This window comes from Manis javanica, chromosome 6 (genome assembly GCF_040802235.1).
Source record: "Manis javanica isolate MJ-LG chromosome 6, MJ_LKY, whole genome shotgun sequence".
NCBI classification, from domain to species: domain Eukaryota; kingdom Metazoa; phylum Chordata; class Mammalia; order Pholidota; family Manidae; genus Manis; species Manis javanica.
Window position 1 is genome coordinate 11,587,430 of NC_133161.1, and position 13,963 is coordinate 11,601,392.

At 43.3% G+C, this 13,963-nt stretch overlaps 1 protein-coding gene across 1 annotated transcript in view; it reads right to left on the minus strand.

Annotated features, from left to right (window-relative positions):
• The window catches only part of LOC108399287 (maltase-glucoamylase), a 179,190-nt gene that overhangs the window by 25,224 nt on the left and 140,003 nt on the right, over nt 1-13,963 (minus strand). The window contains exons 83-86 of the mRNA XM_073239855.1: nt 12,639-12,701; nt 11,704-11,838; nt 10,148-10,232; nt 8,981-9,119 (exon numbers count right to left, since the gene is read on the minus strand). Of these exons, the coding sequence (XP_073095956.1) occupies nt 8,981-9,119; nt 10,148-10,232; nt 11,704-11,838; nt 12,639-12,701 (422 nt within the window). The remainder of the gene's footprint in view (nt 1-8,980; nt 9,120-10,147; nt 10,233-11,703; nt 11,839-12,638; nt 12,702-13,963) is intronic.

Consider the following 13,963-nt stretch of genomic DNA (forward strand, 5'->3'; position numbering starts at 1 on the left):
TGAAATGCAAGGCTGCTTCCAAACTGCCTCAGTTTGAAGGTGTGCCTTCTCATCCTTATCCCCTGGATAAAGAGTAAAAGACACAGACGCAATGCATTTCAGGTGACCAGCATGGCCTTAATGTTCCCTTCAACTTGACTAAACTTTAGGCAGCTTTCTTCCTGATACTAGGACCCTGACCTCCCTTTTCTTAAAGCATTTATTTTAGAGAAGTTTTCATTGTAAATTCTTTCTTTGCCCCTTTGAGATGCAAATCATTAAAAAAAAAAAACTCTTGTCTTCCTCTTTCACAGCCCAGGAATGCCTTTGTTATTGACCTGGAAGCCCTCCCCTTGATATATACCCAGCAAGGAAGACCGTGCTCCTGTCTCCCATCTCTCTAGATGCTAGGACACTACTTTGCTGCAGGTCTTCTTGTAAAACTCCTGTCATGAATGATGGAATCCGGACCTGAGGACCACCTTTTGAACAAGGCCTCCGCAATCTCAGATAAACCTGCTTGGACTGTGGGGTTCATGTCCCTTCTTCCCTTTCATATGGTGCTGGAACCCAGGAGTGGGAGCTGAGAACAGGGGCTCTTTCGCAGCCCAGGAAGCAGTGGGCAGCAACAGCTCATCTTGGGCTAGAGCCTAGATCCTGAGAGGGCCTCCTGGGTCTCGCCCCGTTTCCCTTCTTTCCTTATCCAATACCCCCTGCAAACTCCAGTCCGGCGACCATCTTGCCAGCCCTCAATCTACACATCCGCCACCAGCCATTAATCCACCACAATTCCCAGGAGGGTAAGATTTTGGCCTCTCACTGGCTTTCTCTTGGCACCGAGAGAAAATTAGTCGGGTCCCCTTTTCCTTTAAACTTTCCCCTCCTCTCTCTTCTCCAGTTGCGAACACCATCAAGGGACCCCCTGCACTCTGACTGGGGGGACACTTCCTCTCGGTGTGCAGGAACATCTCGCCCGGCCCCAGGAGCTCACAGACTCCGGGTGGGAAAACAATCTCAGGGAGACATCCCGGCGGCATGCTTCCTAAGCCCAGCCACCCTTTCTCACCCTCCCACAATGGGCAGTTCTTCCTCAAAAACATCGGGAGACACCCCCCTCAGCTGTCTCCTACATACTCTTTCCCAATTGGGATTAAAAGGAGACATTAAACCAAAAGAAAAAAAATTGGTCTTTTTTCTACTTCCACGTGGCCTCAATATAAACTCGACAGTGGGTCCCGCTGGCTAGTTGAGGGCCCTTTTGATTTCCAAACTCTCCGAGATCTTGATAACTTTCTCCAGAGGAATGGCAAATGGTCAGAGTTCCCTATACCCAAGCCTTCTTCACCCTCTGCGAGCAACCCTTCCTTTGTCCCCCCATCTACCAGCAAGTCCAAATCCCTCCCCACTGCCAGCTCCCCCTGAACAACCCCCCCCTCCTCTCTGATGTATACCTTCCCCCCCCAAACACGCTCTCGTACTCTCGCTTCCCACCCACTACCTCCCCAGACCCCTTCTCACACTAGCTACCCCTCTGTGAGGGAGCAGGCATTGAAAGGCACATTCATGTTTATGCCTCCTTTTCAATTAATGATCTGGAGTGTATTAAACAAAAGATGGGGTCCTTCTCAGAAAACCCTGCTAAATTCAACTAGAAGGTCCTCAGGGAAATTACCCAGGGCGCAGGTGAAAATCCAGCCCTCTTTATGAACCACCTTTCAGAGGCCCTGGTCACATACACAAACACCAGCCCTAACTCCCCTGAGGGCCTTGTTCTCCTACACCTACACCTCATTTCCCAGTTCTTCCCAGATACTCGTAAAAAGCTCCAAAAATTAGAAAATGGACCCCAGACACCCCAGAAAGAGCTTGTAGACTTTGCTTTTAAAGTTTTCAACAGCAGGGATAAGGAACAAAAAACTCAGAAAGAAAAACAGGCTAAAGCAGCCAAATATCAGATTCTGGCCTCCCTAGTTCAACCTCCTGCTGACAAGCCTGCAGAAGGCTCCACCCCACACCCGCCTAGCGACTGTTTTCGCTGTGGCAGTCGGGCCCCGGGGCATTTTGCTTGCCCTGATCCCAGGCCTCCTACAAAGCTGATGGGAACTGCAGACAGTGGGGTTGCTAGAGAGTGGATTGCCCTCCCAGGAAGTCAGCCCCTCCCTTGAGTTCTCTCCCCTCCAGGTGACCAGACACATCTAGAGAGGTCCTGGCAGCCTTCATGGCCTTGCCTTCAGCCATCAAATGACAGGGCCTGGATCCCAAGGCCCCCTCCACAACCACACCAGCAGATCCACGGGTAACAGTGGCGGTGGCCGGATGTCAGGTTTCTTTCGCGGTCGACACGGGAGCCAGCCTCTGTGCTTACAGAATATTCGGGACCTTTGCTCCCTTCCTCTATCTTGGTTGCTGGAATGAAAGACTTAATAGAAACACCAGCCCAAACCCCTCCTTTACATTGTTCCTTGGTCCATATTACTCTGACGTACTCCTTTCGGGTAACCCCCCACTGCCCCACACCTCTCCTGGGTAGAGATACCCTCCACCGCATGGGGGCAGGGCAGGCAGTCTTGATTGATATGCCCCCAGAGGGAAGCAGCTATCCTGGGAGGGGACCAGAGCAGTAAATTTCTTATGTTATTTTTGCAGAGTTACCCAGAGGACTAATAAAAACTTAACTGTCTCATCAAAGATAAACATCTTAAGACCTCTTAACCCTTTGTCACATTCCTGAAAAATCCTTAAAAACGGAAACTCCCAAGCTTTCAGTGCACACCTCTCTCTCTGAGGTCACCTGCACTTTCTAAGTGCGTAGCCTTAAATCTAAGCTTGTTTTGTATCCTGTGAATTTGCCTTAATAACCATCAGGCTGGAGATCCTATGTCCAAAGAAATGTGGGTTACGCTCCATTTGTAAGCAGATATGGCTGGAGAGAAATGTGAGTTAGACCTCCATCTGCAAGCTGGGTCCCACCAAACTGCTGCCAGCCCTCATGGGAATCACAGCCTAAAGTAACTGTGGTCATTATGTCTCAATCTATATGTTTGTACGTCTAAATGTGTAAATAGAAGATATTTTTTCTACCCCCGGATGGTACTGAAAAAAAATTAATTGATTCAAAGACAAGCGCTTGAAAAAAACTGGGCATTCCAAAACTATCAGAAATTCTGATAAAAAATACTCAGCATTAATGTTATTTTACATTTAACTAAAACAGACATGTCTCTACGGTTATCAGCTGCCTAGGTTCACATAGCCATTTAAGTTGATGTTATCTGTTAAATCTTTAAAAAAAAGTGTTTAAAGAGAGGCGTGACTTCGTCTAATGTTTGGTGAAGGTTTTGTGAGTAATCTAGCATGCTTGTTAGGAATGAGTGAATTAAAGAAGTGTAGTAAGTAAACTTCTTAATAATAATTGTGGATATAGTATGTATACCTAAAAACAGCTTAAGAATCTTTGTGGTAACCTGAAACCTTCAAGTTTTGCTAAGTTAAGTAATAAGTCAAATTAACGAATTAAGTCAATCCCAAGTAAGATAAAAAAATGAAACATTAGTTACTGATTGCCAATCTAAAGAATTCCTACTGTAACACTTTACAGTAGCTTCCTTCTCAGTGTTCACTAAAAATTAAAGTTCCTAATGGTTTTAAATTCTAATTAAAACTATGTAAAGTTATAAAGAAAACATCTCTGCATGATAGAAAAAATACGTGTTTTGATAAGAGAAGGTGTAAGGAATGGAAATTTATTTTATTGAGGGTAAAAGAAGGTAACTGTACTGAAGTACAGCTGTTTATTTAAAGAGGGAGAACTCTGACTGTAAAAAGAAAGTTGTAGAAAGTTTGTGGAAGAATTTGATGTGGTCATGCTACGTGAGACTGAAGCAAATGAGTCTTGATATGAAGTACACAGCAAAATTAGAATTTTGTTTTCTGTTTGTTAGAAAGAAAAAGTTTTCTTGAACTATTAGTCTGCTTTTAATAATAAAGAATTGTGAAGGGTTTTTCTAATTGTATCAAAATTATTTCTCATGCTTAAGGGCTCAGTGAGTTGTCTGAGTACTTAAGAAAATGAAATCTTAATATTAAAAGAGCTAAAATCTAAGTTTATATGTTACAGAAATACCCAAACATCCTTATATCAACTGTCTTATAGTAAGCTCTCATCAAATCTTTAACCATTGCCATTTCTAAGTCTTTGGTCATTTATAGTCACTGTTTTACTCCTGAACTAGTAAAGAACTAGATTCAAGCAGAGCGAAAATTAGTTCCATAAAATTAAGTAAACGGAGGAAGATGATTTTAATTTTTATGCAAATGTCACTAATTTCTTAAACAGAAAAACAAGTGTCTGTTTTAACCTTTTTCTCTTAAGCTATCTTACAATAGTTTAGTAAAGCAGAATTGAAACATTTATCTTTCTCTCTCTACCTAATCCCTCCAGAATTTAGAAACTCTCAGTGACTATTTTCATATTTTATGGCAAATTTTTATTTGCATAAGTTCAATAAGAATCTGCTCTCCTTGTGACAGGACCAATTGAAAACACTGGTTATATTACCAAGGCTTTGACTGGAATGTCATATTAGAGACACATGCATCAACTCAGATATAAACAGACAGCTTTAAGGAACTAAGATTGAATTTACGGAGCCAACAAAGCCCCTGTAAGAACTAGTCTGGTACCTTGCGTGCAGGGTTCCCAGGTGAAGATGCAGCCTTACCAGGTGGGTAAGGAACATCACTTTCTGGCAGGGGCAGGAACCTCAGGACGTCTTGGGGACCTCAAGAAGAGGAATTCACCCAAATCTACAGGTACTGCAGGCAAAACCTGATGGCAAGTCTGGCTTGGCTTTCTGACCTTGAGAGGCCTTTAAAAGCTCCATCTGAAATTCCTTATGAAAAGTTCCAGCAAAGCACATTTAAAAGAGCCTGTGCCATCAGTGGCTATTCTTGCTGCACTTATGTAAATGATCAGGCCAACTGTTTCAAAGCTAAACTTATATTATATTTAAAAATTGAGGGTAATTTTAGAAAGAAATAAAGAATTGTGTTTCAATAGTGCAGTTTTATCACTATTAGATACTAATACTGTTCATTGTAAAATAGACTAGATCCTGGATTCTAGTTTCCTCAAAGTATCTGGCTCTCCAAATGTTTCAGTTTTCTCCCGTCATTTCAGTTAGAGTTTTACTATCTCTAGTCCACATATTCAACCATTCATTCTTAATCTCCTTGTCAAGTTTGTTTCCTCCAGAACAAAAAATCCAACTCCAGATGTTGCTCAGAAGAGGATTTCAGTCCACCCCAACGCTGATGAACACGCACATCAGCAGCCCTGCAACTTATTTACCTCCTCCTTTTATGTGCCCTTGTCCATGTCTGCCTCTGCTACTAGGGCTCCATGACCTCCTCTCCCTGACAGACAGCAAGGAACTGCTGGGCCCACAGGCAGGGACAACGCCCCTACTCAGCAGGAAGCAGCTACAGAGGAGAGACCGACACTTTCCCTTAAAAGATTCCAAGGGTCCAGATTCCTTGGGAGGTGAATGAGGTGGGGCAGAGACATGGGACAAGCATCGTGATTAACTTTTCCTGCCTATGATGGAAAATGCTGAGATATAAACAGTACAGTAAGAACAGGAGGGACTTCATCTTAAGGCTAAGATTCCATTTTTAAAAGCAGAGGGTTGACATTTCAATTCTATGACATAGATGCTACTTAGCTGATGCGGAAACAGGGTAAATAACTTGTTCAAGGCCATACATTCAGCTAGAAAGTGGCAGGGCAGGGTTTAATCCAGGCAGTTTGACTCCAACATCTGTGTTCTTAGCTATTTGTAATTAGGATAACTATTACCAATTTGTAAAAATGTAAAAAATAAGAATATGGGCAAAAAACCCTATAATAATACATACTTGAAAGTCTGCTATAGAATGTCATAAAGCCTCTCTCACGTAATTGCTTTGTTTCTATGTTTCTGTATTGCTGGAACTGTTATAATTATAAATCCTTTTATCACTTAAACAATAAAATAAATGGGATATTTTGGATTTAAAAAAAAAAAAGCAGAGAGTTGAGAGGTAGGATTCCTCACACATTCTCTGGTAATCAGATGGTAGCCCAACAACCTATCTTAAGGCAGGGCAGGCAGCCTGAACTGATACGTTCCCACTTCTTTGGCCAAGCACCACAAAAGGGCCTCCAATCTCTCAACCTTGCCCCTAGCTGCCTGCTCTAGTATATCAATGACCTCTTGCTTTGCAGCCCTCAAAAAAATGATTCTCTGTCCCACACTATCTCCCTCCTTAGATTTCTGGGGGAAAAGGGATACTGTGTCTCAGAACACAAAGCTCAGCTAGTACAGCAAAACCTCGCTTACCTTGGTCTGGACCTCACCCCTACCACTCGCTGCATACCCACCTTTTGAAAACAAGCTATTAATAATCTCCCTTTCCCCACCACAAAGCAAGATCTTCTTTCCCTTCTAAGGTTTCTTAGCTATTTTAGACTCTGAATCCAAAATTTCTCACTCATTGCAAAACCCCTTTACGAGGCCTCCCACGGGAATCCCCAAGAAAGGGTGCCAGAGACAGACTTAACTCCTGCTTCTTTCAGGCCATGAAGCCAACGCTCCTCAAGGCGCCTGCTTTGACTCTACCTAACCCTAACAAACCTTTCTTCTCTTAACCAGCAAAAAAGGGACAAGTATTAGGGCTACTCACACAAGCAGCCAGGGACTCCCACCAGCCTGCTGCCTATTTGTCCAAACAACTTGACCTTGCAATAAAAGGCTGGCCTCTCTGCTTACAGGTCCTTGAGTCAGCTGCACTTCTTATCCCTGAAGCCCAAAAATTGCCCTCCACCAGCGCCGATAAGTACACACCTCACACAGCCTCTTCGACCTTCTCAGCCACTGGGCTCTAACCCTTCTCTCCCCTGCCTGAGTCCAAGTCATACACTCTCAGCTTCTACAACCCTCACCTTCTGACTCTGCTGGCCCCATTCGCCTTTATCACCCTTTTCTTCCTTCCCTGCTTAAGAAACCTATTTCAAAGATTTTTACAGGATCACATGGCAGCCATCTCCTGGGCAACTACTTGAGAACACCTCCAAATGGCTTTTCTGCTTCAAAATACCAGAAAACCCCCTTCATCGCCCCTTCTCAGCAGGAAAGAAAAGAATGGCGCCCCATCTTCCTATACCCTTTTAGAGCCAGGAATGATAGAATCCGGACCTGAGTACCGCCTTTTGAATAAGCCCACCCACCACCTCAGAGAGACCTAGGTGGCATCTTCCCTAGGCTACAAGCATCGTCCAGAGGACACGTCAGCAGGCCACAAGCCCACCTTTCCCCTGACCCCTCCCCTCAAAAAGCCCTCTGAAAACCCTGGCCATAGAAAGCCTCTAGGCCTGTTAGAGACCTCTTTTCCTTTGTTCTGCTCACCAGAACAGAGAGGTCCCTCTCAGGTTCAGCAATAAACCTGCTTGGACTGTGGAGTTCACATCCTTTCTTCCTTTCAATAAAGATATGAAAAAGTTTACTTTTTCTTTGAAAAAGACCAATTACCAAACATGTGGCCTCTGAACTCCCAGCCTCAGCTCTCAAAAACTCTCAGGCCCTTGGTTCAGTGGAGTTAGCTTGGACTGCGCTCAGGCCTCTCTCATTGCAATAGCCATGAATAAAGTCTTCTTTGCTTGTTTAACTTTGTCCAGGGAAAGTTTGGCTTCAGCAAAGGAAATCTTCTGACTGATCATTGGCTGACTACTAAATTGTACTAGTCCAAGGATGTCCCCAAGGAAGCCAGGCTTAAAAACGTAAAAGGTAAAAATGAGTAGCAGAGAATTCTGTGGCCACACACAGCGGGGAATACAGATTCTGAAGAATTAGAAAAATTAATAAACAAATAAGCAACTAGTAAAACAAGAACAACAACAAATCCTGTGAGGGGTAAAGGAGGGATGTTATGCCAGCATTGTCACAATTTATTACCTAAAACGTCCAGTTTCCAACAAAAAATTAAGTCATGGTAAGAACCAGGAAACTGAGACAGGGACCGTGGGTTTAGGCAGAGTACACGAGGGCCTCCAGAAAAAAAGCAAAGCACAATAATTACAGTCAGAACAGTGTAACAATGTGCAAAGACGTCCCTATCGAAACTCCATGTTAAGCATTACGCAAAGTCAGAGTCACACTAATTCTCTAGGGTAAAGATAGCAGACTAGGAATATAGACATTCTTCAGTGAAATCAGTTAAAACTCGAAAGGCCTGGAGCAACTTGGCCTGAAATGTTTGACTGTTTCCCAGATAAAGAAACGTATCTCAGCATACCCCGTGACTTCGTTGTATCAATTAGATCATGACACTGTAAAATTTACCTTAGCCTGCTAAAAGGCCCAGCTTATTTTTAACTGTACTTGTATGCTATTTTTCCTTTTCTAATGCCAATCAAGTACTCTGCAACCTGGGCAAAAGATTAATTTGGTAATCAAGCCCAGCTATAAACAGCCCTGGAAGTTAAGAAGTAAGATTCTTAGCAAACCCTAGCAAACAGGCAGCAGCCCAGCCCACCTGGGGGAACGGCAGGCAGTCTTCACTGACATGCTCCCAGAGGGAAGCTGCTATCCTGATAAAGAATCAGAGCAGCAACTTTCTTCTGTTACTCACCAAAAATGAGCATTCTGGGACCACTCAAGAAGTCTGCAACCCTAGCCCTTTACCCCCATTCCTGAAAATCCTCAATCGCGCATAAAACTCCCAGACAATGACACAACCATGGACTCTCTTGTCCCCACCAGGAGCTCTGTCCTCTCACTTTATCTCTAAATAAAAGCCTCTACCTTGCTCTCCTACCTTGAGTGTTTGCAAAGTTCATTCTTCAACTCCATGAACAAAAACCCTGGTATCGGCATCATGTAGATTAAGCACAGTATATCTATGACATGGCAAAAGTAACCGCGTAGATATCGATCCTTGCTGCCAGTGACAAAAACATACTCACTCGTATGTGGGTCTGGTCTGGGACCATCCGTACAGGCTGTGCACGTCATAGTGCCGCACCAGGGAGCCGTCTGGCAGGACCTGCTGACTCTCCATACACAGGGTCTTGCTGCTCAGGCCCGTGTCTCTGGACTCCAAGCCTGAGAGGAAACGCTGTTATTTCCTCAGCAACTTGGCCAGAACATTCACTGGAAATGCCCACTGTCTAGGTATTGATCTCTTTCAGTCAACAACTTTGAAAGTGGTAACAGCTCCAATTGCAAGAATATTTTTGTCTACAAAATTAACATCCTGTTACTTTATGACTAAAGAAGGGTAAGGACAGGGTGTAGAGTGGAGAAAGGCGCACTTGTTTTTGTGCCAACCCTAACCTGTAAGACTTATCAGCCCGTATCAACAGTTAACTCCTTTATTGTTATGACTGTCTCCTCCACTAGATGGTAATGTTCTCAAGGGAAGAGATCTGTTCCAACCAACTTTGTATCAATATCTCTAAATCTTTCTGATTTGTCAGTATTTGCCCGATACTCAAATATTAGGGGAGGAAGGAAGAAAGGGAGGGAAGGAAGGGAGGAGTTAGTGAGCAATAGACAGCATTAGAGCGACCCAGACATCTCAAGACACTTAGATTCCAGGTTGTGTCCCACAAATTATGGGTACAGTGCTTTTAAGGAGAGTCACTTCTTTGCCTAGCTTCCTGTGAGGTGAGAAGGTTCAATTTCTTAGACATCTTTGATTGCAAGGCCCTATGCTTCTTTATTTCTATTTGTACCATGGGACAGGCAGGGAATTTCTTCATGAAGTGTCTGAACATGGGCAGAAAGGACACGGACTAGATTTTCATTCTCTCATGAAGAGAGAAAGAGAGAGAGAGTGTGTGTAGTGTGTATAATGTGTTGGGGTTATTTAAAGTTTTAGCAAGCAGTTCATAGTTACCAGCGTAATCAGATGTAACCATGCATGGCTTGGGTTCTTTCATTTTACATTTTTTCTGTTGCTATGCTTGATTAGTAAGTCATTTATTTACACTTATTCAAGGTTATCTCTTTGGGACTTTATGTCATGTTTAAGAGTACCTTCTCGCTGCAAAATCAGGCTTCACTTGAGGGGGAAACTTCCAGACGTTTTGAAAAGGGAAGTAATTTGATGAAGTAATCATTTTACATACGTGGCATATAGGGTGGATTATTAAGAATTTCATCACTGCAGCCCCTGACGGATCCATTCACAAAGTTTGATGGCTCATTCATATCCTGCAATGAGTTAGCAAAAAAGATTCTGTGATGTCAGAGGCAGTATGGCCCTTGCTGGGGAGGACACTGACCTCACGGAGATGAACATACTGTTATTTAAACCCTTCCATCAGCTGGCTGTTTCAGTGACTCTGTTTAATGTCAGGCATTGACCCAAATGGACTCTAAGAATTCATGTGGGTTTAGGGATAGTGGTAAATGTCTGGTTCACTTGGCATTTTAAAACTTGTGAAGAATTTTTTATAATGGAAAAAATGTTGAGATTATGCCAGATCCATAAACTAAGATCTCTTGATTCATCTCCTCACACAAGAAGCCCGTCTTTGCTTTTCTATGAGTGGATCACTCACTTTCTATCTGTGGCCAACTGGTACTATTATCTTTCCGTACTCTTTCTGAATCCAATACCTTGGACTGTCTGACATCAGCAGCATCAGCAGAACAAACACAGGGAGAAATGCCTCGCTTTCTACAGCAGATGTAGCCACCAGTAGGTGGCGCAGAAATAAAATGTGGACTCAAATCCACACTTGAGAGCATATATTACTTAAATGAAAGGAGTGATTTCTGAGGTAAATGCTCACTGCCTACTTCATTAACAGGAAAGTTAAAATTTTGTACATTGGACTAATAAAACAAGACACGTATTTTGGGAGCCATTTACTATTTTGAGTTTTTCAGCTCTCTATTTCCCTCTAGACTATCGCAGTTATCAGTATCTCAACTCCTCAGAGCTACACATCTCCCTACTGTTTGCTTTTCTTGTTTGGGCTAGTCTCTGCCCTTTCGGTGTCTGCTCTGCATCTATCTACCCTGAAAATAGTGGCCGGAGAAGTTCCAGGGCTGCCGCTGGGCTAATAGGTCTGTCTCTAGGTGAATTACAGGCTTCGGTCAGCCCGGCCCAGATCTGAGAAGCTCTTTAGAGCTGGCATAGACTATGCTTATTTAGGATTCCAGGCCACTGGTCAGTCAGGAAGGAAACCGGGACACTGATATGCTTCCCATCGTTAGAAAAACACAAATAGAAGAGCCTTTGGCCACCCGGAAACTTCTCAAGATGAGTCTATATCAGCACCAGAGTGAACATTCACCTTTTCTGGGCTCACGCCTTGCCCGCCCCCAGTTCTGCCCCATTCCCTGGATGGGCTCTCAGGCTCTCTCAGTGTTGGCTTCTGGGTAGTTTGGCCAAAGAGACTGGAGGGTGGGAGCTCAGAGAAGCCAAGGTATCCGTCCCCTCTGACAGCATATCCAGTGGGAGCACAACTCCGTGGGCTCGGACTTTTGCAGGCGTGACCCTGGGCAGACCTGCAATTACCTCTGCTTCTCCTGCTGGTCCCAGCACCTCAGTTCTGGGACTGTACCCCTCCCTTTCATTCCTCCAGCCCTAGCTCCCTGCTTTGCTAGGCTGAATTGCCTCCCCATGTTTTGACGGCTAACATTTCCAAGGAAACCCCGCCGAGGATGCACTTACAATCCACAACCCATCAAACTGCAAGCTCTTCTCTGGCTCTCGAGGGTTTCTGTACAGCTCTTCAATTTCCTTCTTCCACCACGCAGCTGTGCTATCACGCAAGAAGTCAGGAAAAGCAACGTGGGCTTTGTACAGCTGCAAGAGTAACACATATCCTCGCGGTGGGTCTCAGTGCATCCAGGCAGGGGAGTCTGGGGACCAGGATGGGGAGACGAGCTGGCATTTTGCACAGCACTACCCTGCTCAGTGTCTGTCCTGACCTTACGGCTGCGGCTGCAGAGCCTACTGTGGACACAGAGATCAGGGAAGTAGGGTTCAGTCTTTATTTTCTAATAATAGCAAGTTGGACAGTCTTAAATCCCTTTTTAACATGGGATTTATTTATTGGGCATTTAATCATATGAACTAGAAATTAACTGTCAATGTCCAAACAATCTAACTTCAGGTGCTTTTTCCACCCTGGCTGAATGAATGACACGGTCAGCCTGGAGAAGAGCTGGGGGGACGGGGAGGGGGTGCTAAACACCCAGGCTATGACATCAAGTGCCAAGATCAAGAACATTCCTCCTTTTAACTGGTTTGCATATTCTTTTGTATGTAGATGATTTATTAAGAGCCAGTCTGTTCATAACCTCTCCAGTGAAAATATTCTAGATGTTAGTTCATTACTTTTTAAGCAACATTAGATTTAAATAAAACACAACCCATTGAAGGCACACATGTTGCAGGTACATCATTTATGATTTCCTTCTACATGTTTCCAGTTTAGCTGCTTACAACAAGCACAGCGTTTTCTATTTGAGGAACCTTTTCTGCCAAGAAATTGCCAGTAGATAAGAACCCAACTTAGAGCTACTTAACAAAACTTTGGGATAAAACTCCTAAATATCCAGATATTTAGGGCAATGTAGACAAAAATCTTTGTGCAATTATACCTTAACCTGGGTTTCATGGTCAAGGGATCCATCCACATTCACATTGGGCAGATCTGGCCAAACCTAGAGAAAAGGCAGAAAAATTAAAACTCAAAAAGGCGTGGCATACAGACCATGAGATGATTCTCCTGTTAGACTCCACTGACATGAATAAAATCCTGGGGGATCTTTGCAATTAATTAAGTTATAAAATCTGATATATGACAGTCTGTTAGGTGAAAATAGGCTGGGGTCTTCTCTAATTCCATAAGCTTCAAAATTTAATTTTTAAACTTAAAGAATAACGTTTCAAATGATTACTCAGCTCTCTGATATGACTATCATAGACCTATAACAAAATTCCCTTTATAAATAATAAATGTGATGTGTGACTGTAGAGAAATAAGATTGATGCTATTCACAATCCATAAACTTGACCTCATCTTTCAGCAGCATCATAACTTATTGGAGACCCAACGTGCAGCATTAAAAAATCCACACTGTCAACCCATTTCATCCATATCTAGAAGGATATTAACTCTATCCATGATGAATCATTCATTCAGCAAACACTTACTGAGCACTTACTACATGCCAGGCACCCCTCTGCAATCTGTGATACTGAGAATTAAGTAAGAAAAGCCCTTGTTTTCTGAGTTCACTGATGGACTTTGACAGTGTGGTCCTATGCTGTCCTCTGAGGGCAACAGTAGAGGAAAAGGAAGAAACAAGGAAAGCTACACTAGTCACTGAAGGCTTCAGAAGAGGGAATATTTGAGGTGGTCGTGAAGTACAATTATCTAGCAATGTTCAAAGGCACAGTGCGCATGGCACGTACCAGAGCAGCGGCAAGGAGCAGCGCACCATCCCAGAGCAGTATTTGAATCTGGGCCAAGAGCTACTGTCATCTGAGTCGGGAAGCTCACCTAAAACCTGTTGCTATGAATCAAACAGATGAGGACTGAGGCCACAAAAAAGGAACTAAAGCAGACAAGAGAAGGTGGGAAATCTATAGGACTTATCAATTTAATTAGAGAGAGAGATTGATTGAGCATCACAGGTACAGGTTTTAAGTGTGGATGACCCAGGACATGAATCAGAGCCATTCTCACAGGAATATTTATGTTTGTTAAATGACCAGCTGGAATGCAGAATGGGTGGGGCATCAGAATATTTCCAGACAATAAAACAAACCTCACTGATATTTTAGAGGATTAGATTTATAATCTTGGTCTTATTAACATTTATTGAGCTAATCGGCATCAGAAAGGTGATTTCTACTCAATACAATTTATTAATTTCCTAAAATATTTTGCCAAGTTTTATTGAGAGCCCCTTCTAATCAA